At 41.6% G+C, this 25,619-nt stretch overlaps 1 protein-coding gene and 1 long non-coding RNA gene across 3 annotated transcripts in view; both read right to left on the reverse strand.

Annotated features, from left to right (window-relative positions):
* Positions 1-987: 987 nt before the first annotated feature.
* LOC103043664 (multidrug resistance-associated protein 1) overlaps positions 988-25,619 on the reverse strand; it is a 65,696-nt gene continuing 41,064 nt past the window's right edge. For both annotated transcript variants that reach the window (XM_007235342.4, XM_022665890.2), the window contains exons 15-31: positions 17,193-17,262; positions 16,294-16,420; positions 15,507-15,683; positions 15,249-15,416; positions 13,537-13,720; positions 13,354-13,426; positions 11,626-11,743; positions 11,112-11,319; positions 9,122-9,432; positions 8,636-8,835; positions 7,093-7,219; positions 6,312-6,413; positions 5,929-6,075; positions 5,209-5,367; positions 4,740-4,906; positions 4,412-4,606; positions 988-3,502 (exon numbers count right to left, since the gene is read on the reverse strand). In XM_007235342.4, the coding sequence (XP_007235404.3) occupies positions 3,394-3,502; positions 4,412-4,606; positions 4,740-4,906; positions 5,209-5,367; positions 5,929-6,075; positions 6,312-6,413; positions 7,093-7,219; positions 8,636-8,835; positions 9,122-9,432; positions 11,112-11,319; positions 11,626-11,743; positions 13,354-13,426; positions 13,537-13,720; positions 15,249-15,416; positions 15,507-15,683; positions 16,294-16,420; positions 17,193-17,262 (2,642 nt within the window). In that variant the 3' untranslated portion in view covers positions 988-3,393. The remainder of the gene's footprint in view (positions 3,503-4,411; positions 4,607-4,739; positions 4,907-5,208; positions 5,368-5,928; positions 6,076-6,311; positions 6,414-7,092; positions 7,220-8,635; positions 8,836-9,121; positions 9,433-11,111; positions 11,320-11,625; positions 11,744-13,353; positions 13,427-13,536; positions 13,721-15,248; positions 15,417-15,506; positions 15,684-16,293; positions 16,421-17,192; positions 17,263-25,619) is intronic.
* On the reverse strand, positions 19,180-25,483 carry LOC125784422 (uncharacterized). Its single transcript, XR_007427220.1, has 2 exons — positions 25,371-25,483; positions 19,180-20,027 (listed from the first exon to the last, which is right to left on the reverse strand). It is a non-coding gene; the product is annotated as an uncharacterized LOC125784422 (long non-coding RNA).

Here is a 25,619-nt window from a genome sequence, read left to right on the forward strand (position 1 = left end):
TTTAAAGCATTTAAACCGGTGAAAACTCTTTCAATAATGTCTACAGCGGTTCAGTTCACTCCGCTGAAGCATTAGCTTAAAGTTAGCATTTTTCTCATTACGACTTAGACACGAAAGCCGTACGAGGACTGCAAAATAACTTACGACTTAAGTGGTCTATATTGCCGAAATGGAAGCTGCCATCTTGCGTGTGCTTGCGCAGAAGAGGCAAAGTGAAGCCAGAACTGGCGCGGCAGAGGTGGGAGGCGGGGCCGCGTGACCGTCCAAACCCCGCCCTCCCCCTTGTGAAATCATCTGAAAGACTAGAAATAAACAGCTAAATAGCGGTAAAACAGTAGATAACTGCTAGGAATGGATATGAGTAAAGTTTACCGTTAGCTCTAACTAGCAATATCTGGAGTATATTTTTAAAATACTCGTCACTGCAGAGGTAGTAATCAGATAGGACAGTCTGCTCCTCCGCTGTGACTGCCTGCATGTGTGCACTAGCCAGCATAGTCCAGATCACTTTAGCTAACCTGGCACACAGACCACTGATATGAACGAGATCACCCAGTTCTTAAATTAATTAAAATGCCTGTCCCTAGTAAACTTAAGCTACCTGGCTGAAGTAGCTTAGCTAACGTGTTCAGGAGCCTTGTAGTGTTTCTTCTCCATCCGTGGAACACAATGCCAACATTTACTCTCATTTTATTCCATCTTTGGTCATTGTGCTTTTTTTTGACAAATGCCTTTTTAGGCTGTGTAGCAGGTAAGTTTTCCTGGTCACTTCAAAAGCTAAATGTGTGTTAGGGATTGAGCAGCAGGCCCAGTCAGAAGCCACACCCACACAGATTACCATCAGATACTGCACAGTTTCTAATAAGAAAATACTGGTTTAGCTCTGCTAATAAGAAATGACAGTGTTTGAACATGTTTCCTTATTATCCGATAACATGTCCATTTAAAAGTTTACAGGTAAACAGAAAAAAAAAGAACAACCAAAAAAACATTTTAATTTTTTTTATTCAATATTAATTATTGCTGTCCATAGAGATATAAACAGTTTTACACTCTTATAAAGTAAATATACAAAAATACACAGATATAATACAGTATAAATATTAATTTAAAGGATTTCCAGCCTTGTTTAGGAATTCGGGAAGTCTGCAGCTGCCAGGTTAGTGTCGAGCGCTCGTTTACAGTAAATAACTCTGAATCCGTGCACAGATCTTCAGCAGCTTCCGGATGGCTGTGGTCCTGTTCCAGCAGTTCCTGACTGAGGAATTCATGAAGGCTACTGAAAACATATGAGCGCTGATACTGATACTGATACACCTGCACACATTGTTCTGTTCTACATAAACACATACGTTCATTTCATGAATACTGTAACATTATTATTATTATCCCTGACATTTAAGTACAAAAATACAGTTTTAAAGAGTCGTCTAGATTTAATGGTGTTTTCACTGCAGATTATTGCATTAATGTTTTTATATGTCATTTTTTTTCAGCACCTAATTTGGTCTGTCACCCCTTCCCATACCATTTGACTAGGGATGCACAGATATTTGCACACAGCTGTGCATATTGCACTTTGTAGTGTAGTGCAATATTATATATCTGTTATAATGGTGGAATGTTAACTGTTTTTTTATTTTTTTTTTATATGTGTGTTCCCTCTTTCTTAGACAGGGATTAAGCCTAATCTTAGACTATATTCTCTATTTAAAATGTTGTGTAGTCCAAAACTAGGTTTAATCCCTGTCTGGGAAACTGACATGAAGAGATTTTAAATGTTTTAAACAGCACCAAGAGGGTTACAGCTCTTGTTTTAGTCAAAAAAACCCTATATGCTCAGAATGTAGGCATTTGTTGGTGGTCCAGCCTAAAGAAGAAACCATTTAAAGGGACACTAGGTAGTTTTCTTGATTACTCTTAAGAAGAAAAGAAATAAAATTACAGCTTCAAAATCATTGCACCACTTAGTTGAGGTGTAATAGGATAACGGTGTAAAAAGCGATTTATTGGGGGAAAATATGCCCTGATATGGCTGTTGTACAGAGTGCTGGGCAAAAAGAACAAAATTACTAGATCTCAGGAAGCTGTGGGAGAACGGTGGTGGGCTATTAATCAAAGGTAACTACTTTTTATTATGTTTTATTACACCAAAAGTCTATTTTACAGTTTAAAGTTCTCCTTTAAATTCTGTGATAGTCAATGCAGAAAAGTACAAAGGCACTACTATCTGACTAATATATCCTTTGCAGTCAATGCTAGTAATGAGCTAGAACAATGAATAATATTGCTTCGCACTGTAATATGTTATATTAACATGATTAAGAAAACTCAGATCTGTTCCAGATTCACAAATATTGCAATAGCCTTACGTTCTTAACTTCAGTTTTGATGAAGGTGGCATAGCTTCTCTGCTATGCTAGCTGTTCTACAGTGATAATCTATCTACCAAATGAAGAGTAGGAACAACCTATGATAACTCCCTGCATCATATAAACAGACTGTAGTATGTCTAGGCATTACAATATACCATTCCAAATGCCAAATGCCCTTTCCACTCGTAAACAGATGCACGAGTAGATTTGTGCTGGGAGGGGAGGGGTAGTGCTGTAAACATGAATTATAGTCTGCAACTGCAGGGAAAGCCCTTTTACACTTAAACCTGTTACACTTTAAGCATTAAAACGTTCTTTGTCATGGTTCTGTGTGGAACCATTTCCTTCATTGGAGAACCTTTTTTTTCTAAAGAGTGTAGTCCTGATCTAAAGTGCAGTGCAGATGATGAATCACCATCAGAAATTCCTTTCAGTCTACACCCTTTAAAAACCTTAATTCTCGACATGAACGGATCTTAATGGAACTGTCTACAATAGGTTTTCCATCTATTTACATGTATTGAAGATGGATCCACCATTGCTACAAGTTTTGCTAAACATGTAGAGTCGGTTTGCCAGAAAGGGATTAAGCCTAGTCCTAGACTCCATTCATAATGCTGTGTCCAAGTCCAAGACTAGGCTTAATCCCTGTCTGGGAAACTGCATCCTAGAATTCGGCTTAATCTAGGTCTGGGGAACCGGTCCTATACTAGTTCTCTCAGTGCTGCTGTTAGGGTGAAAACACCACACACTGAATGAAACTTCATCTGCTCAGTAAAGTAACAGTCCAGGAAAATTCTTCTCACTGGCTGTGTACCAGAAGGTCTGTATTTTCCTTTAGCACCTCAGAATCAGACACCTGTGTGCAGAACCAGAACCTGTCAGGGTCTTTCCTTTTAAACACTCTAAACAATCTTTTTCAGTATTTCCTGTGATGTTTTGAGCCATGTTCCTTGAAAAAATTTGTTTTCCTGTTCCGTCACAGACTCCTAAGGATGATGAGCTCCTGTGGCTTTGCTCACGCTAATCCAGCTTCTCTGCACATGCAGTAGAACTGGCCTCTCTGAGCGATGAGGTTTGTAGGAGAGTCCATCTCTGTGATGTAGCCATTGTCCATTACGATCACCCTGAGAGAGACAAATTCAGTCAGATACCGTCTGGTTTCCAGTGTGTTGAAACAGTATTACAGTAAAACACTCAGAGCAATGTCATCTGCTGGTGTTGATCCACTGTGTTATATCAAGTCTAAAGTCAGCGCAGTGTTTTTTCCGGAAAATCTTACAGCACTACATGCTTCCCTCTGCTTAAAGAGATTGGATTTCATTTTCCAGCAGGACCTGGCACACTGCCCACACTGCAGAAAGTACCAATTGGACCTATATATTTTTTTAAATTTCTGAGCCACTGATTTTTTGGGTTTTTTTTGGCCATAATCTTCAACAATAAAATAAATAAATGCTTTAGATAGATCACTCTGTGTGTCATGCGTTTCTATAATACTGTATATGAGTTTCACATTTAGTTTCACTGAAATAAAAGTTTAAATTGTTTTCACGTGCACTAGTATAGTTGTATATATTACCCAGATAATTACTGCAGGTATGAAAAAATGCCATCTCTGCTGTACAGAAATATGCATTAGTCCAGAACAAACCCTGGACCTTCTTTCTCTATTTACTTCTTTCTGCTTTCTCAAGATCCTGTCTCATCTGATCAGAAAGTGAATGCTCTCACATGGTTTGTGATACATTTTGGTGCATTTAGGATTGAAGGGAAACACTCTGACTTCATTAACTCACTGACTTCATTTATCTGACTGGGACCAGAGAAAATGAACGCTAGGTGTGAAAACAGCCTAAGACTGTGTCTTACTGGTCCCTCTGGTGTTCCCACCTCAGCAATAATACAGTCTTCGACCTGTTTTGTATTTGTATTGATTAAACCCTGTTCAGAAAGATTGTTAATCTAAATTATATCAGTATTAGTTCAATACCACAGCTGATCAATAAATTTAACTGTGTGTGTGTGTGTGTTACCTGGTGTAGTCCATGATGGTGTTGAGACGGTGGGCGATGGTCAGAACAGTACAGTCCTCAAACTGAGTGCGGATGGTGGACTGGATCAGGTTGTCCGTCTCCAGATCCACAGCTGCCGTCGCCTCGTCCAGAACCAGAATCTTCGTCTTCCTCAGTAAAGCTCGAGCCAAACACACCAGCTGCCTCTGACCCAGACTGATCACACACACACACACACACACACACACACACACAAAGAGCAGCAGTTTATTAATTTAGCAAAAAAGACAGATAAAGAGAAACCTGTAAGAGAACAAAACTGAAAGAAGAGATGTTCTGTGTTCTGTACCTCAGGTTCTCTCCTCCCTCTGAACACTCGTGGTTCAGTTTGTCTGGCAGGCCGGACACAAAGTTCTTCAGATGAGCGAGTTCCAGAGCTCTCCACATGTCCTCATCAGAGTAACCATCGAACGGGTCCAGATTCATCCGCAGAGAACCGGAGAACAGAATTGGGTCCTATAGCAGAACAATAAACAGGTTACACACTGTAATATTACAATATTACCCTTATTATACTGATACTGACTGATGTACAGATAACTGGAAAACAGAACTGGGTCCTACAGCAGAACAATAAATAGGTTACACACTGTAATATTACAATATTACCCTCAGTATAATGCTACTGGATATACAGAGAACAGGAGAATTAGAACAGAACCTGGTTCTAGCACTAAAACAAAGTGTCACTTTTGAGTGAATATAGTCTGAACAAGTTCTGTTCTGGTGTGTGTGAAGCATGGGGGGGGGGGGGGTACCTGTGGGATGATGGTGATGCGGGACCTTAGGTCCTGCAGGCCGATCTGGGCGATGTTGACCCTGTCGATGTAGATCTCACCCTTCGCCGCCTCCAGAATCCGGAAGATTCCGAGAGCGAGAGAAGATTTCCCTGCACCTGTCCTCCCAACGATCCCCACCTCCCAGAAACAGAGAGATTATTTAATAAAACACTACTATAATATTACATACATAACATAATACACAACAATAACAACAGCAGCAATAATAAGAGTTGCAATTTATTAAGGTAGTACTTTTATAGTAAAATTTATTATACATTTAAATCATATCATTCATTTATGTCATTTAATTAGAATTATTAGGTGCATTGTGTATTGTAGAAATAATTAATAATAAGTAAAAGTAGTAGTATTTAATTCATTTGTAACAAACTGACTATAAAATAATTGTGTTGTACTTTTAATATTATTATTATTATTATTATTATTACTAGCATTTAAATATATACAAATACATGCATTTGTCCTGTTTATTATAAAAACTTAAGCATACTATATAGTCAATTTTGGAAAGATAATATAAATAATATTAATATTAAGTAAATAATAGTTATCATAACAGCAACAACACTATGTAAGGTTATATGTAAGGTTAAATGTAATAATAATAATAATAATAATAATAATAACAAAAAGCAGTTTATCCATCCAACTCAGTGTTTTCTTCTGTCCCAGTACCTTCTCTCTCTCTTGGACGTTCAGTGTGATTTCCTTCAGAGCCCAGTCCAGACCCCTCCTGTACTGCAGCCCGTACTGCTGGAACTCAATGCTGCCGGTCTGTGGCCAGGCTGATGGTAGAGATCTGTTCTCTATGGTCCAGGGTGCCTGTGGAGAAGCATAGGGTTGGACATGGTCATTCACAACGGTGTCAAAAGTATTCATATAGATAGTAGAGTTTAAAATAGTTTTGTAGAAGTTGTAGTATAACCTCAGGCTTTTTACTCAATTAAAAGTGTAAAAGTGTAAAGGTAATGCTTTCAAAACTACTTTTATAAGTAAAAGTAATGTAAGAAAAAAAAACCTGGGGACAGTAATTAGTGTGCAGAGTTTTGGGGCTGTACCTCTTTAGGCGTTTCTGCGTACTCTTTCACTCTCTCTACAGAAACAATGTTGTTTTCCACATCTGTCCAGGCCCGAACAATCCAGCTCAGAATTCCCGTCACCTGCGGAGTAACACAGAGCTTACACTTAATGTTCAATTTACATACTGCTATTCCATCATTTTTGGCATGGCGGTGAATTTATAGTATTGATGTATTGTACAAAACGTTATTACTGTAAGAGCAGTCTTCATATTTCTACCTAAATAAAATTTATTTTTAACATGTTTGGTGTGTTTTAATAAATGTAGGAACAACATGATGTTGTAGATGGATTTTCCCATATTTTGGCTTTAAGACTAAAATAGGTCCTAAACATAAAATCTGGCTTGAACCCATCATTACAGAATGTAACTTTTGTGTGAAATACATGTTAGTGTAATGTTTAACATGAGAGTAATTATTGTCACTGTCCAATGAAAATCAAGTATCTCTAATTTAGTAGATTTACTACATATTTTGAACACACAAACTTTTCCTCACACTGTGTCAGTTCTTGTCGAATGGACCAATAGAAATTCTCAAAAATTACCGGAAAAATCTCTTTTTTTTAGATTGACTTTTATTGAAAAATAAGAAGGTTTTAACTCTCTTCTGTAAAGTTGCTGATTTAGAGATACATGTTTATTTTATTGGACATTGATGTTCTTCTGATAATGGTAGTAGATAACATAGTAAAACAACAGCAATTATATTGGGCTTGTAATGGTTAATATGACTCTTGAAGTTGTATTTTAACTACCTGGAGAGAATGTGACACGGCCAGTCCTACGATGCCCGGACTCAGAGTGTCTTTACCCGTCACAGACAGGATAGCAGCAGCGAGAACCAGCAGGTTCCCCAGAAACTCCAGATTCACCGCCAGCCACCTGCACAGAGCACAGCGTCAGTCACACCAGCACACACCTCCGGTTACACACAGAGCAAACACACTACTAAACACACTTCCAGTATTTTAGACTGCAGTACAGTGTTGTTATAGTAAAGAGGAATATAAAATAAGCAGTTCATAATTCATCAATAATTACTTCATATTTGTGACAGAGATAATTATCAAATTTGTTTATTAAATATTGTGTAAGCGCAGAATTTTTAAGACATTCTTCACATGTCTTATTCTTATTCTAAGATCCCCATCAGAACCTGAATCGAGTTAAAGAGTTGAGTAAAACGGGTCAGCAAAAGGACCACTCTGCCTGGATCTTAATTAACATTCTCACAATCTCTGGATATTACAATTAACATGTGCACTCAACTTCTTTGGTTGACCCTGGGTAGGCCTGTTCTGATTAGAACCTGTCCTGTTAAACTGTTGTATGGCCTTGGCCATTGTGCTGTATCTTAGTTTCAGGGTGCCTGCAAACTTTTTATAGCCAAGGCCATCTTTTTTCAATTACTCAGAGAGTTCTTTGCTATGAAGTGCCTTACAGTGAACTTACAGTGACCAGTATAAGAGTGTGAGCGCGATTAGGCCAAATTTAACAGCCCTCCTCCCCATTCACACCTGAGACTTTGTAACACTGAAAGGAAAATGGCTAAATTTTTCATTTAGGGGTGGACTCACTTTTGTTGCCAGTGGTTTAGACATTAATGACTGTGTGTTGAGTCAAATTTACACTAGCTACTATACATTGTACCAAAACGATAAAATTAATTATTTACAAAAACGTAAGGGGTGTTTAAAAATGTTATGAGATAGTGTATATGTTATATGTTACACGTATGTTGCATACAAATATACTATTCTTTCCTATACTATTTACAGTAGTATACTAACCGCCAGTGTGCTCGTGGCAAGGCATCTGAATTTAACAGAGTTAGAGCAAGGCATGATAGTGGGTGCCAGATGGATGGGATTAACCATTTCAAGTTGTGCAAGGATTTAACCAGCAGACATTACCACTTATAGTGGACAGCTCAGTGTGTGTAATAATAATTTTAACTAGCAACGTTTGGCTAGAATTGTCCAGGCAAACACAAGTGACTGGCAGAAATCACATCCACATTTAATGCATTTAAAGACTCCGCACAAATATCCCAGAGCCCAGCAGCTGTTCTTTAACTTTTATGGTACATGGCAAAAGTCATACCACACAATGCAAGTTCCTAACCCAGGCATGTCAATATAATTTACTTTATACTATATTACTACTAATATAATAGAAATTAAAAACAGAAGAAAGAGAATACACTAATCTCAGTCACCATAAACTTCCATTTCTGGAAGAAGAAACTCTGTTTTAGAGGTTTACAGGCCATTTATGTGGTCAGGTGACCTCACTGACCTGGTGGCCACGAATCTGGGGAAGTAAGAGGTTTGGTTGTGGTCCACTCTGCCGTTGGCCTGCAGGATAAACCTAGGCTGCTCTCCAAATGCCCGGATTACACTGGCTCCTTGCACCGTCTCGTTGAAGTGCGTGTAGATGGGTGAGCGACTCACTGATTCCAGGCGCCTAAGCTGGCAGGAAGTAGCCACGTAGAAACTCTAAAACACAGAGAGAGAGAGAAAGAGAGAGAGAGAGAGAGATCAAAGTCCATTATAGTTATTATTTTCAGTGCCATGGAACCGTTCTAGCCAATCTAACCACATAATTTAAACCATTCTTCAGTCCAGTTCTTGTAAAATTTCATTATATCATTATAGCACACGGAAATAAACATAAATACAGTAAACAAGAATCTGTTAAATGTAGTAATAAAAAATAGAAACTGAGCTTTTTTTTTTTAAGACACCGCTCTTCTGCTGCGAGAACTACAGTACATATGCACACCTGGATGAAGACGTAGAACAGAGTCAGCGGCAGGATGACCAGCCCCGCAAAAGGTGTGGCGATCAGCACGATGATGCAGACCTCCATAAGCTTGAAGACGTACCCCAGCATCATCTTAAAGCCATCAGGGATCATACAGTCGATGGCATCAACCTCTTTAGAGAAGCGGTTCAGCAGATTCCCGCTGGGCGTGCTCTCGAAGAAGGCCATGGGCGAGTGCAGGGCATTACTGAGCAGGTCCATGTGAAGATGGCGAGATGCAATGATGCCTCCCAGAGAGATAGCTACTGTGGTGCCAAAAATAGCAACCCCTAAAAAAACACATATTTAAGTATATTAGTGATTAGTCATTTAGGACTGCAGTTCTATAGCTTCCATTGCTTGATAGCTATATTAATAACATTAACATTAATGTAACAATGCAAATAATTCCTAATTTCATTCAATATAATACATCTGATACAGCAATAAGAAAAAGTCAGAGCAAGGAAACTTTTGAGAGAAAGTTAAGAGACAGCAGATTGATTATATATTATTATTACTGCTATTAATACCTTATTAAATATCTTACTATATAAAGACATTTTGCACTGACTAAAAACTCCTCGTTTAGGTTCTGGCATGGAACTGATAGTTAACTATACTACTGATGCAGCTGATCAGTTTCGTTCTAATTATAAATCATTCTTTCAATGATTCTTTATATTTATACTTATATCAAATCAAATCAAATCAAATTTATTTGTATAGCGCTTTTTACAACTGGTGTTGGCACAAAGCAGCCTTACAGAAACGTCATTACAGGACAAAGAATCAGGCAAAAGATTAAACATAGAGAATACAGAATACAGAACCCCCAGTGAGCGCGGAGGCAAGGAAAAACTCCCTCAGAGCTGCAGGAGGAGGAAGAAACCTTGGGAGGACCAAGACTCACATCCTACCACTGGTCAAATGGCTTTTAAATTAATAATAAAAAAAAAAAAACTTCCTACCTTATTATTTCATGTTTTTCTTTCTGTCATATTTTTTGTTGTACTGTTTTTTAATGGATGCAGTTTATATACATTATTTTAACATTGTTTATATATCTGCATTGTATTGTATGTGTGGTTTTTATTATCCAACATTGGACTAATAATAAAAAATTTGTAATATGGGCCACTTAAATGTGCATCCCTACATCAGTAACTCAGCTGTGATAAATAAATGTGCTTTGGTACAGCAATATCTTTAATATCCATAATTGTAATTAAACAATACTACACGAGAGGGAGTGCTATAACGTGTAACTTGGCTGCAGACTGAGTGCCGTAGATCAGCACTACACTGCCAATATATTATATGTTATAGCACAAACCATAAGTGTATTATTGCGATTATACCATTATTGCTGTTTATTAAAGAATGTTAGAATGTTAAAGAGGACGAGAAAATAGGATCTGTTTGGTTATAAACACTCTGCTGATCTGTTTGTAGCTACGCTGTTTGGTTTGAAAGCGCTGCATTGTTGCTCGGTTACCTGTATGTGCCGGAGTAATACAAGGCGAGCTTCGGTTACAGTGCATTACCGGCTGATAATGGCACTCACAGAACGCCTCTCAGTCAATGACAATGCAGGGTCGGTACTAACTGCGGTATAATACACGTTATATTATTGTAATACATATTTTCCTCAAAGCTTCATTTACAAAGTTTGAATGGGTTTAATATCAAATAGTGTCAAAATATTGTTTACACTGACACTATTATGACTAAACAGGGAGAATAATATTAAGTGTAGGGGAAAGCAGGCCAAAACACTGCTTATAAATTCAGTATGACTGCTGTAGGCTGAATCAGCCAAAATAGGCTAATTTTTTTGTTCAGTCTCCACATATGGACTGCAGAAAAAATGAAACAGTTTATTTATCATATTACATATATTGAAAAAGAAATCAGTTTTGTATGATACAGGTCTATTAATAGGCCCTCATAAGCTTACAATACTGACCTTGTGCGATACCAAGAGCTCCGAACACAGCGAGTTTCACGTCCGCATCAGCCTGAGTGCCGTTAATGACTGGGTCATCAGCCCACAGCCGGAGCCAGTAGTTATAGCCCAGAGAGGCGGCCTGCTGGAAGGCGTAGAGGAAGACAATGGGGACGATGAGGGCCAGGCCGATGGTCCGGAAATACTCCACATACATCTCCAGCTTCACCTGGAGGACATGTCATGAATGAGGGAAGGACAGGTGATTTAGTGCACAGTTGAGTGGGGTTTATGGTGCTCAGAACAATTGAACGCAGCCAGAACTCTGTAATCATGGGTTAAATTTAGACTGTGAGGGGCTGAACTGCAGCTCCCTCATCCTCCTGGCTCACAGTGAGACAGTAAATCTCCTCAGCTTCAAAGCAGACCCACTGTGGTCAACCTCTGTTTATGGTTTGTTGTTTCTGATGTGAGTTCATGCAGCGTGTTTGTAAATCATTTCAGCTTGTGTGTTTATCATGGCAGTGTTTCTCACCCTGCCGGTGTGGGCTTTGTCAGCCTCGGTCAGTTTACCCAGTTCCTCCTGGTCCTGCTCCTGCTCAGAGTCCGACAAGGCCTCCATGGTCTGAATGTTAGCACCTCCCATGTCTCCACTGCAGAAAAACAGTAAGCATAACATTTTACAGTTAATCAATGTGTTTCGTACTCTTTTAGATGAGTCAATGATTCATTACAAGTCGAATGAAGGTTCTCTAGGCTGTCCTTGTTTTCTGTAAGGGGAAAACCTTGCTTTTAAGTTGAGGAGCTCTTGGCCTTTGGCACCCATCAGCTTACAGGTCTCAGGCTTCGCAAGAATCAGACTTGCTTAACAGCAATACTAGCAAAATGCCCCTGACAGAGAGCGAGAGGCAGGCCTGCTGATTTCTCTATTTCTGTGCATGTTTGTGTTTTTACTATGGTAGTCAGTTTGTAAAGGTGTTTGTTTACCTGTTTTTATGAATGTAGTCTGTTGCTGGATAGCTAAGTGGCTAGTAGGGATGTTTGTCTAGTTAATTAGTTAGTTAGCTCGCTGGCTAAACATTGTTGTTTAAATAGCTAACCTAGGTAACAGCCTTTTCATTCCATTGAAACTGATTTATTTTAGTGAGTAAAGCACTTCCGTTTATTTACAGTAAGCTTAGATTTCCAGATTTCCACAAAGGCTGGGTGCAGCAGCATTAGCATTAGTGACTAACTGCTTGCGCCAGCCACCAGCACCAGGCTACAGTCCGATATACTCATCTCTAAACGCTGAAAGAGATAACTAGCACTAAGCACGGTTAGTGACTAATGCTAATGCTGCTCCAGCAGTGCTGGTCAAGGTTAGCAGCAGGCAACAGTCCGATATACTCGCCTCTGAACAGTGAACAGTGTGGTTAGCAGCTAACGCTAATGCTGCTCCAGCCTTGGTGCTGGAGAACTCCTGTATAATGCTAAACTTCAGCAGAGTGTATTTACTGATCCTTATAACCTGACTGGTAGAATTCATACCTAAGGCGCAACACATTATAAGGAGCACTGACGATTTTTGGGAAAGTTAAAGGATTTTAAGTGCGCCTTATAGTCTAAAAAAATACGTTATACTTGGCTAGAGGAAGGGGCCAGGCGAAAACAACATGACAGTGAACATTTACTCTCGGCCTGTAGGGTTCCCTAGTGTGCCTATAATATCATTTATTTAAATGAATTAGCATCAACTATTATTCATTTAGTGGCTACTATTTATCTGGTATCTGCCATGATTTATCCAATATCCATTATAATTGTTCAGTATGTACCATGATTATACTTTATAAATTATTCAGTATTGACTAGGAATTACAGAGAATCTACTATAAATAGTTTTGTAACTACTATAATTTATTCAGTAACTACTATGATTTAATAGTATCCACTATAAAAGATTAGTGTCCACTGTGAATTATTCAGTAACTGAATGAATTATACAGTACTCACTATGTACTATTTAGTATCCACTTTGAATTAAGTAGACACAATCATTTTTTTTTACAATTCACTAGGATTTTTTAAATAATCTGTAATCTGTAATCTACTATATTATTTACTACAAATTAAGAATCCAACATACATGAATTAGTAGCCAGCATATATTACTAAAAACATACACTGCATTATTCAGCAGCCTTTGCTTTTATAGTATGCAATAAATTACTTAGTATCCACTATGAAATTTGTTTTCTATTTACTGCTGTGTGTGTTTTACCTGATGAGCTGCTCTTGAGAGAGGTCAATAGAGAAGTCTGCCACGCTGAGTCGAGACACTGATTTCCTGGTGCCTGAAATGAAATGAAACACTTTAAATTCACCAACATCATTCCTGTGAAATAAACTAAAAGAGGAAAGTGTAGTGATGTGATTATAAACTTGTGTGACATTCTGAGCTTACCTTTGTTTGTGGAAATTTCTTTACGCTCATTTCCAGCAAAGGTTTGAACAAAGTCAGCAAAGGCATTTCTCCTGTTGAGCAGCTCGATGTACGATCCCGTCTCTGTGATCTCTCCGTCCCCCATCACCAGGATCAGATCAGCCTGGGGCAGGAAGTTCAGCCCATGGGTCACCAGAACACGCGTCTGTTTACACCAAATACAAACCAACAATAAAATCATTTTAACAGAATTAATCACAATTAAAAACATAAAATATTGTGAAAGCATTAAATAACCATTAAGGATTATATTTTAGTAACTAATAACATGATCAGAGTGTATCATCAGATTTTAGGGAAGCATGCTGAGTTTAAGCACTGGTAGCTGGTGTCAGCAGTGCTTCAGCCAGTATGTTCTTATATATACTGTGTGGTACAACATGGAAACCTGGGTGGAATTTAGCCTCCAAATCTGCCCACCGCCATTCCCTCTGCCCCATTTCCACACCCTGGGATGGCAGGTATAGACAACAGCATGCAAACAATGTGCTGCAAACATGGAAATGGGCGAGCTGGCTATTTTTCTGCTGAATAGGTAATCAATAAGCCTCAGTAGGGTTGCTAGCCATATTTATCACCACCACTAGAATAATAGTGGTATGAGACATTGAAATGTATGTACCTGTATTTTTTTTTCAAAAATCGTCAGTGCACATTATAATCCGTGTGTGCCTTATGCATGAATTTAACAGTCAGGATGTAAGGAGCAGTAAAGCCCCTCTGCTGAAGTGCAGCGTTATACAGAAGTTTCAGTTTAGTTTTAGTTTAGTTCTCCAGCAGCATTAGCATTAGCTACTAACCGCACAAAACACTAGCTCTTTGACCTTCCAGAGGTGAGTATTATTGGCCTATAGCCTGCTGCTAACCCCATTAGCTGCTAACCACAGCACCAGCTCTTTTGCTGTTCAGAAGCAAGTATATCAGATTGTAGCCTGCTGTTTAACGTGTTAAAACAAACTACGCTAGCTGATATCGTCCTGTCTTACCTGAACACTTAGGATTGTATTTAAAAGGAAAACATGATGACCCTTCTGTTCCCACTACTAGTTACTAGTGTCACATAAAATGCGTCTTATAGTTTAATGCACCTTATGTAAGAAAACAGACCAGTAAATAGACATTCATTGATAGTGTGATGGTGCACCTTATATTGCGAAAAATATTGTATATTTACAGATAGCTTTGTGTAAATCTGGCAACCCGCATGATTGATCTTAATTATTCACATTACATTTGATTAACTGTGATTTGTACACAAAAACAATAAGATTAATCGTGACAATAACAGGCAATTCTATTAACTGAGATTTACTATGCAAATAATGTAATTACTGGTAAGTACAGTAAATGCAATGTGACTTACTACACAAAAAAGTTATTAATAATATTCATAATTAAGTGCACAAAATTTAAATGAATCATGATTTATCACAAAAAGAATGAAATTATGTAATATAATGTGATTAATCATATACATGCAAAAATTATGAGATTAATTATTAATAAATGTACCCAAAAATGAGTATAATAAATAATCACAAATAATTGTGATTAATCAGGATTAAATGCAAAAAATATATATAATATTAATCACAACTAACCATAAACTTATGCTCTGACCCTCTCACAGTTAACTAGGTTATTAATTTATACTGCCCCACAATAAACGGTACCTTGTTTTTGAGTATTCCTTTAGGCCCAATGACTCTGTCAAAGATGTGCTGACCCACTTGAGCGTCTACAGCGGATAGTGGGTCATCCAGCAGGTAAATATCAGCGTTCCTGTAGACGGCTCGGGCTAAACTCACCCTCTGCTTCTGTCCACCCGACAGGTTTAATCCCTAGAACAGAGATCAGGAAACATCAGCATCAGTATTAACTTGAGTTTACTAACACTAATCACCTAAAACAGCGGAGAGCAGAAAGCTCACCTTCTCTCCGATCTCGGTGGCATCCCTGGCAGGCAGGATGTTCAGGTCTCGCACAAGAGCACACGCCTCCAGCACTGTCTGATACCAGCTCTCCTTTTTCTCCTGCCCAAACACGATGTTCTCCCGCAGTGTGGCGTTCTGGATCCACGCCTGCTGGGGCACGTATGCTACAGAACCCTGGAGGAAAGAGTTATGGAGTTGTCACTGAGCTCCACTGCAGTGTAATTACAGTTCAGGGTGGATTTTTGTATTGTTGAGGCTGAATCTTTAATAAAGCAGGGCACAGAGGGTCAAATACAAAATACTACACTCTAAATACAATGTCTAAAAATAAAACCAAACTAAAAACAAGAACAGACTAATAGTTTGAAACTGAATATATAAATGATCCAAAGCTCCAAAATGACTCTGAATAAAATATTTTGACACTGACTTCAATTTAAGTTAAAAAGGATTTTTGAGAGTTTGTCATTGCAGTTATTAGACACTAATTAATTACATTTAAAGTGCAAATTTTTTCTCATCTTTTCACTGCACACCAGCTGTTCAGTTTTGTCACATATAATAAAGATCAAAGCAAATAATGTCAGTTTTGTGTCAGAATATATTGTTTGTAAAATATTTTTATTTTATGATAATTTTAGCTTTCAACTATATTATGTATAGATCATATACATTATATCTATCTATTGTTTTATGTGAGCATACAGTCACCATAGCATTTAAATTTTTACTATACCATGTATGAAGATTTATGACCAGTAGTAGTAGTTGTATATTCCAGTACCTTTACTGTGACATTTCCACTCTTCTTCTCCGTCTCTCCCAGCATGGCAGAAAGCAGGGAGGATTTCCCACTGCCCACATGACCCACCACCGCCACCAGACACCCGCGTGGCACTTTCACACTGATTCTACACAAAACATCATCACGAATAAGAAGTGAGATTATCAGAAAAACACACTGTACTTCATTTTAGACCCAAAAGTCCCTAATCACATTTTACTAAATGGGATAACACTTCATAGACATTCACTTTTACAAAACAAAGCTGTACTTGCACATAAGAACCTGTCCACACAGAATGTAAATCAAGTGCAACTGTAAAATACAGGGGTTGGACAATGAAACTGAAACACCTGTCATTTTAGTGTGGGAGGTTTCATGGCTAAATTGGAGCAGCCTGGTGGTCAATCTTCATTAATTGCCCATTGCTCCAGTAAGAGCAGAGTGTGAAGGTTCAATTAGCAGAGTAAGAGCACAGTTTTGCTCAAAATATTGCAATGCACAAAACATGGGTGAGATACCAGAGTTCAAAAGAGGACACATTTTTGGTGCACATCTTGCTGGCAGATCTGTGACCAAGACAGCAAGTCTTTGTGATGTATCAAGAGCCACGGTATCCAGGGTAAGGTCAGCATACCACCAAGAAGGACCAACCACATCCAACAGGATTAACTGTGGACGCTGTAAGAGGAAGCTGTCTGTGCTAACCAGAATTGTATCCAAAATACATAAAACTACGGCTGCCCAAATCACGGCAGAATTCAATGTGCACCTCAACTCTCCTGTTTCCACCAAAACTAAAACCAGGTGTTTCAGTTTCATTGTCCAACCCCTGTATATCTGTATAATACACATTGTATTGCTCTAACTCTGAAGTTATGTAACTTTGAACAGCTCACCTCCTCAGGCATGGTGGTCCGTCTCTGGACCAGCTAAAAGTGCCATCCTCTATTGTCACACTGTCTCCATCTGTAAAACAAACAACAAAAAATAGTACAGCCAGACAGTATCAGTCAAGAGTTTGGATACACCTTAATACTAAAGTAAAAAAAGAATATGTTTTATATTTTAGATTCTTCAAAGTAGCACCTCTTGCTTAGATGACAGCTTTTCACATCTTGGCATTTTTTCAGTCACCTTATGAGGTAGAATCACCTGAAATGGCTTGTAGTTAACAGCTGTGCTGAACTTATCAATAGTTGAACATTGCATAGCCATATTTAGGTAATGTTCTACCTACTTTAATTGACTAATTAAAGAAAAAAAATACTTTAAGAAATGAAGGTCAGTCCAACCCAAAAGTTTCAAGAACTTTAAAATTATTAACCTTGTCATATTTTATTTCAGTAATGAGCTTCAGCATAACCTACCTATAATATCTAGCCTGCCTCTTCAGAAAAGACAGATCCCATAATGTAATATTTATTTAAGTAATAGGTGAGTTGTTATATTATGTCCAAATATTTTCGGACACCCCTTCAAATCAATGGATTTACGTACTGTAAACTGCACCCATTGCAGACACAGATGCATAGATAGACACTGTTTGGCATGTGTGCGTACCCATGCCCAGTTCCACGTAGCCTCCATACATTAACAACACATTCTGGTGTTGGTGTGTAGGTGTTAAGTACAGGCCTGTGCTGTGGTCAGAGAGCCTACACTAACGATGCATATGAAGTTAAGGGGTGAAACATGGGAGCGCCGCCTGTAAAAACATCCGCTGCGCCCGCTTCAGCTCAGAGGGACGCCCTCAGTTAGAGCTGTAGAGCAGAAAATGGCATATTGTGGTCAGCAGCCAACGCATGAGCTCATGCACTACTGTGGACATTTGAGGTACATTCTATAGCCAGCTAATGCCCACACAACTGCCTACATATGTGGGAATTACAGCCATAAAGCCTCAATCTGGAATCCCATTTTTCTACAGTCATTTTGATGTGATTCATCTGTGAGGCTGTAAAGTAAAACAAAATCCAGTCCAGTAATTTTCCATCATTCAATTTCAGAGAAACATACTGTGCAAGTGTTTGTTTCTATGGTTAAACTACACCTACTTTCATTTACAATTGATATTTAGCAGAAAATGGCAAAAAAAATCTCTTTTGAGTTTGGCCAAAAGAATCAATAATTAATATATGACTCCCACACTCCAACAGTCTTTAAAAAGCAAGACAAAATACATTTCAATGCTAAAATAATAAAAGAAAACCTGTTTCTTGTGTTTCACTTACCTTTCACTTTAAGAGCTAGGTGCGCTCTGACTTTGTCAGATTGCTATTTTAACAGCGCAGCACATCTGCACTTCTCAGCAGAGGAAAAATTTACAGGAACAGCTATTTTATTATATGTTATTTTATTGTGTATTCTGTTTATTGTTGTTGTAAAGGTTGGGTGTATGCGCTGGCACTAGTCTGCTATGCACCTGCATAACCAAGATAAATATGTACGCCTGACGGTTGACTGTTGTCAGGGTTTTAAACAGTAAGCGGCGTACCTGTGTTTTCCGTTGCTAAGATAGCAATAAACCTGAAATTTACCTGAACACACATTACCTACACATCACTAGCCCATCGTTTTAGACATATTCCTAAAATCCGTCTCTATTTAAACGATGTAGGTCTAAGATGGGACCCTGAGTCTTTGAGAAAAATAAATAGACAGAGGATGTCCAGTTTGTAACAAATGTGTAAGAAAGTTGTTCCCCAAAGGAAGACTGTCTCCCTCATAAGGGATGCATAATATCATTAATCCATTTAAGAAATCAGAAGGAATTTCAGTGTTTAAAGGGCAAGAGCACAACCCTAAGTCTAATCCCTCAGACTGTGCTGGATCAAGAACCGTCATTTCATATTAGCTGATAGAACCACATGGGCACGAGATTACTGTAATGAGACAGCTACCCTAAAGGTAAGATCCAGATAGCTGTCTCAGATTGTATTTAACCTGGTGAAATATAGCACCAGGATGAACTCAAAAGCAAATATGGGAGAATTGCATTGAGCTGGATTTGAACCCAGACCGTTTGTGTGAAGGGCCAATGAGTAGACCACAACACTCTAGAGGGCTATGAGTGATTAGTGACTGTAGGTGCTTTAACACAGGGGGCAGGGTATAGAACACCGAATAATTAAACAAACTAAAGTGTAAGAGTAGAAAGAACTGTTTTACTGTGGCGAAATGAAAGAAATGAAGACACAAAGCGACAGTATAAGGTTTGAAAAAAGTTAAAAATAAAAATCGCCGAGAGCGGGGTTTGAACACCCGCGAGAATGGGCTCTGAGGCACAGAGACCCCGGCCTACACACTGCGCCACCGGGGACGAGCCGATGACGTCAGCGCTGGAAAGAACTAAATGACTCGCGGCAAGCGGAGCGCGAGCAAAGTAAACGAAGTGAAAGAAAATAATAATAATAATTATAGCAGGATTAATGATTTGTAAACTGTGAGAACCAACCAATAAAGGCTACATAAAAAAGGTAAGCGAAGTTAGAAGGGAAAAGGTTTCCCCCTCTGGTCGCTAGAAACGATAGAAAGTTTTTTTTTTTTTTTTTGTGTGACGAAAGTGAGAGAGAGAAAAAAAGAAAGACAGCCTCGTGGTGACACGACCAACGAGGTGGAGTGATTAAAGCGAAGCAGGTAGCTCCGAAAGAAATAAAGAGAACCTCTGTGAACTGAGCCCAGTATACACTGTTCCCATAGAGGTGAAGAGAAAAAGAAGGAATAAAGAGAACCTCTGTGAACTGAGCCCAGTATACACTGTTCTCATAGAGGTGAAGAGAAAAAGAGAGCCACTTGGCCACTCTAAGGAGATCGCTAGGAAAACCGGCGTGGTCTTGCTTTCTGACAGGAATACTCAAGACTCTGCGCCGAGGAACCGGAAGGAAGCCCTTATAAGGTAGTGACACCAGCTGTTGTTAATCGCGCTGATTACCACTTGGCTTAGAGCGTGGCCTCCCTCTAGTGGTGGGAAGACCACGGCGCGGGCGGCCCCTTACAGGACCCCCTCCCGGAGGGGCGGCTCCAGAAGTCACAAGCCCAGCCGCCCGATCACTCCGAAAAGCCCGGATGAGATCCGGATCAAGAATCCGGGCAGCTGGAACCCAAGAGCGCTCTTCGGGACCATAACCCTCCCAATCTACCAGATACTGGACTCGGCCCCTCACCATACGGGAATCCAGTATTTTATGTACTGTATAGGCTGGCGAGCTCGCCACCATGCGAGGGGGTGGCGGATCTACAGGCCTGGCCCCAGTTGAACACAGGAATGGCTTGAGACGCGAAATGTGGAAAGTGGGATTGATCCTAAGGGACGGTGGGAGTTGCAGCCTGTATGACACAGGGTTGACACGGCGGACGACCTTGAAGGGTCCGATGTAACGAGGGGCCAATTTTTTGTTGACCACTTTAAGCGGAAGGTCCTTAGCCGCCAACCACACACGCTGACCAGGACGTAGAGATGGCCCCAGCATACGCCTCCGATCTGCAGCGGCCTTGCGTGATGCGGTTTGTGCCAGCAAAGTGGCACGTGCACGTCGCCACGCCTTCTTGCAACGCCTCACCATACTGAGTGCAGTGGGAACAGCTGTGTCTGCCTCCTGGTCTGAAAACAAGGGAGGCGGATAACCAAACTGACACTCGAAAGGGGACATTCCCAGAGAGGAATGCCACAGGGTGTTGTGAGCGTATTCAGCCCACAACAAGTGATCCGCCCAGGTGGCAGGGCAAGTGGACGTCAGACACCGGAGAGACTGCTCAAGGTCTTGGTTCACCCGCTCGGTCTGCCCATTAGACTGGGGGTGATACCCTGAGGACAGACTGACAGAAGCCCCCAGAGAAGTACAAAAAGCTTTCCAGAACCGACTTGAAAACTGGGGGCCCCTATCTGATACCAGGTCTACAGGGATCCCGTGGTACCGCACGACTTGGTGGAGAACGAGTTGAGCAGTCTCCTGAGATGACGGGAGTTTTGGCAGGGCGATAAACCGAGCTGCCTTTGAAAACCTGTCCACAATCACCAGAATGACTGTGTTGCCCCTGGATTTGGGTAATCCGGTGATGAAATCCAAGGACAGATGTGACCATGGGCGATGTGGAACAGGTAAAGGATGTAGCAGTCCAGGGGGCCTAGTCCTGGGCTCCTTGTTACGTGCACATACATCACAGGAAGCCACAAACTGCCGAACCTCTCTTGCCATCTTAGGCCACCAGAATCGTCTGCTCAGGAATTCCAGTGTGCGGTTAACCCCTGGATGGCCTGAAACAGGACTGGTGTGTCCCCAGTGCATAACCTGAGCCCGAGCAGAGGTGGGGACATACAGCCTGTTGGTGGGACCTCCGCCTGGATCTGGCTCAGTTTGTAAGGCTGTCCGGACTACTCCTTCAATCTCCCACTGCAGAGGAGCAAGTATACGTTCGGGGGGAAGAATTGGAGAGAACTGTGGTACAGATGGTTCCTCCCACTGCCTGGAAAGGGCATCAGGCTTAATGTTCTTGGATCCTGGACGGTAAGACAGAGTGAAGTCAAAGCGACTGAAAAACAGGGCCCAACGGGCCTGTCTAGGGTTCAGTCGCTTAGCACTCTGGATGTAAGAGAGGTTCTTGTGATCCGTCCAGACCAAGAACGGGTGTTTGGAACCCTCTAGCCAGTGTCTCCATTCTTCAAGGGCCATCTTAACGGCCAAGAGTTCCCGATCTCCCACGTCATAATTCCTTTCAGTGGGAGTCAAGCGGTGAGAAAAATAAGCACTGGGATGGAGCTTGTTGTTCTCCCCTGAGCGCTGGGACAGGACAGCACCAACCCCAATGTCCGAGGCATCCACCTCCACCAAAAATGGGAGGTCAGGATCTGGGAGGCGTAAGACAGGGGCACTGGTCAACCGGTGTTTGAGCTCCTCAAAGGCTTTCTGGGCCTCGTCGGTCCATTGGAATAGGCCTGGCTGCTTGCGGGTCAGAGCGGTGAGTGGTGCAGCAACCGAGCCAAAGTTCCTAACAAACCGGCGGTAAAAGTTGGCGAAGCCCAAAAAACGTTGGACCAGGCGGAGGGAGGTGGGACGAGGCCACTCGGCCACTGCTTTCAGTTTGGCAGGATCCATAGCTAAGCTGCCCTTGGAGACCACGAACCCCAGGAACCGCACTGTAGCAACATGGAATTCAGACTTCTCAAGTTTTACAAAGAGATGGTTCTCAAGGAGTAGCTGTAACACCCTGCGAACATGAACAACATGCTCATTCAGGTCTTTGCTGAATATGAGGATGTCGTCCAGGTAAACGAAAGCATAAAGGCCGAGGGTCTCGTGCAGGACCTCATGGATTAGCCGTTGGAAGACAGCTGGTGCATTCATCAGCCCAAAAGGCATGACTAGGTATTCATAGTGGCCTGTAGGGGTGACAAATGCTGTCTTCCATTCGTCCCCAGGGCGGATCCGCACCAGGTTGTAGGCACTCCGAAGGTCCAATTTCGTGAAAACGGAGGCCTGTTGGAGTGCCTCAAAGGCGGTTGTCATCAAAGGCAAAGGGTAGCGGTCCTTGACCGTGATCTTGTTAAGACCTCTGTAGTCAATACACGGTCGCAGACCCCCGTCCTTCTTGCCTACAAAGAAAAATCCTGCCCCAGCAGGAGACGTTGAAGGACGGATGAACCCCTGTGCCAGTGCTTCTTTGATGTACTCCTCCATAGCCTCTCTCTCAGGCCCTGATAGAGAAAAGAGGCGCCCCCTAGGAGGAACAGTCCCCGGCATTAATTCGATGGCACAATCGAAGGTACGGTGAGGTGGTAGGACCTCAGTCTTTTGCTTGCTGAAGACCTCCTCGAGGTCATGGTAAGCCTTTGGTACCTTACTCAGGTCAACAGACTTTTGGTGTGGGGTTCCATGACTCTCCAGGAGGCCAGGGCGTAAACATGAAGCCCTACAATGGGGACCCCACTGACGAATACTTTTTGAGAGCCAGTCTATATGGGGGTTATGCCTTTGCAGCCAAGAATACCCCAAGATAACAGGTAGATTTGGTGCCTGGGTCAAAAAGAAAGATAGGCGTTCAGTATGTTGACCCACTTTCATAATGACTGGTTTGGTCTGTTGGTTAATTGCCCCTGATCTTAGTGGGAAGCCATCTATAGCCGACACTGGTAGAGGAGTGGTGAGGGACTCCAGGGGTAAACCCAGTTGGCGTGCTGTGGAGATGTCCATGAAATCGCCTGCTGCACCGGAGTCAATAAAGGCAGTCAGGCGTCCCTCCTTAGGTGGTGTTCCCCATATCAAAGTGACTGGGAGAAACAGCCCACTTGACTGGGGACTGAGGAGAGAGCCTACCCTGGGGTCCCCTACCGGGGGTAGGCTTGGCCTTTTACTGGCCTAACAGGGCATTTTTCTATCTTGTGGTCGTCCCCTCCACAATACATGCATCTGCCCTGACGGCGACGTGTCTCGGCTTCTTGGGGGGTGAGGTGGGTGCGACCGAGTTGCATGGGTTCATTCCCATCAGCCCGAGACTGTGGCCGGGAATGAGGAGAAAGTTCCCGAGGTTGAGGAGTGCGAGGCCCCTTCTTGCTGGCCCGGCGACGTTCACGAAGACGGTTGTCAAGCCTAAGAGCCAAGTCATACAGGTCCTCCAAAGAATTTGGAGGATCACGGACTGACATGAGATCTCTTAGCTCTTCACTGAGGCCTTGTTGGTAAACAGCCATAAGAGCAAGGCAGTCCCACCCACTCTCAGCAGCCAGGGTACGGAAAGTGATATTATAGTCCGCAATAGACCGAGTACCCTGGCGTACATTGAGGAGAGCAGTGGCAGCATCACTGCCCCTGCTGGAACTATCAAATGTCCGCCTCATGGCTCCGGCAAATAGAGAAGAGGTGGTACAGTCTACAGATCCGGCCTCCCAAAGGGCTGTAGCCCATTCTAAGGCACGGTCAGAAAGGAGGGAAATCATGTATGCGACCTTGGCCTCCTCAGTGGGGAACCGATTAGGGGCTTGCTTAAAAGCCAAAGAGCACTGGAGCAGAAAGCCCCGAGATCCACCTGGCTCACCATTGAATCTCATGGGGGCTGGTAGCACTATGTCTGCAGAGGATGCAGTGAGAGGCGGAGCCTCAGCAGCAGGTGGGGCTTCATCCTTGGGTGGAATGGCCAACCGTTGGACAGCCACCGTTAACTCCTGCAGACGCTCAGCTAGCTGATTTAACGCGTCTTCATGCTTGCCCAGACGAGCACCCTGAGAGGTTATGGCCTGTTGCAATGCTGCCTTATCTGCTGAGTCCATATTCTGGCAGAGTCTTGCTGTAATGAGACAGCTACCCTAAAGGTAAGATCCAGATAGCTGTCTCAGATTGTATTTAACCTGGTGAAATATAGCACCAGGATGAACTCAAAAGCAAATATGGGAGAATTGCATTGAGCTGGATTTGAACCCAGACCGTTTGTGTGAAGGGCCAATGAGTAGACCACAACACTCTAGAGGGCTATGAGTGATTAGTGACTGTAGGTGCTTTAACACAGGGGGCAGGGTATAGAACACCGAATAATTAAACAAACTAAAGTGTAAGAGTAGAAAGAACTGTTTTACTGTGGCGAAATGAAAGAAATGAAGACACAAAGCGACAGTATAAGGTTTGAAAAAAGTTAAAAATAAAAATCGCCGAGAGCGGGGTTTGAACACCCGCGAGAATGGGCTCTGAGGCACAGAGACCGCGGCCTACACACTGCGCCACCGGGGACGAGCCGATGACGTCAGCGCTGGAAAGAACTAAATGACTCGCGGCAAGCGGAGCGCGAGCAAAGTAAACGAAGTGAAAGAAAATAATAATAATAATTATAGCAGGATTAATGATTTGTAAACTGTGAGAACCAACCAATAAAGGCTACATAAAAAAGGTAAGCGAAGTTAGAAGGGAAAAGGTTTCCCCCTCTGGTCGCTAGAAACGATAGAAAGTTTTTTTTTTTTTTTTTTTTTTTTTTTTTTTTTTGTGTGACGAAAGTGAGAGAGAGAAAAAAAGAAAGACAGCCTCGTGGTGACACGACCAACGAGGTGGAGTGATTAAAGCGAAGCAGGTAGCTCCGAAAGAAATAAAGAGAACCTCTGTGAACTGAGCCCAGTATACACTGTTCCCATAGAGGTGAAGAGAAAAAGAAGGAATAAAGAGAACCTCTGTGAACTGAGCCCAGTATACACTGTTCTCATAGAGGTGAAGAGAAAAAGAGAGCCACTTGGCCACTCTAAGGAGATCGCTAGGAAAACCGGCGTGGTCTTGCTTTCTGACAGGAATACTCAAGACTCTGCGCCGAGGAACCGGAAGGAAGCCCTTATAAGGTAGTGACACCAGCTG

This window comes from Astyanax mexicanus, chromosome 19 (assembly GCF_023375975.1).
Source record: "Astyanax mexicanus isolate ESR-SI-001 chromosome 19, AstMex3_surface, whole genome shotgun sequence".
Lineage (NCBI taxonomy): Eukaryota > Metazoa > Chordata > Actinopteri > Characiformes > Acestrorhamphidae > Astyanax > Astyanax mexicanus.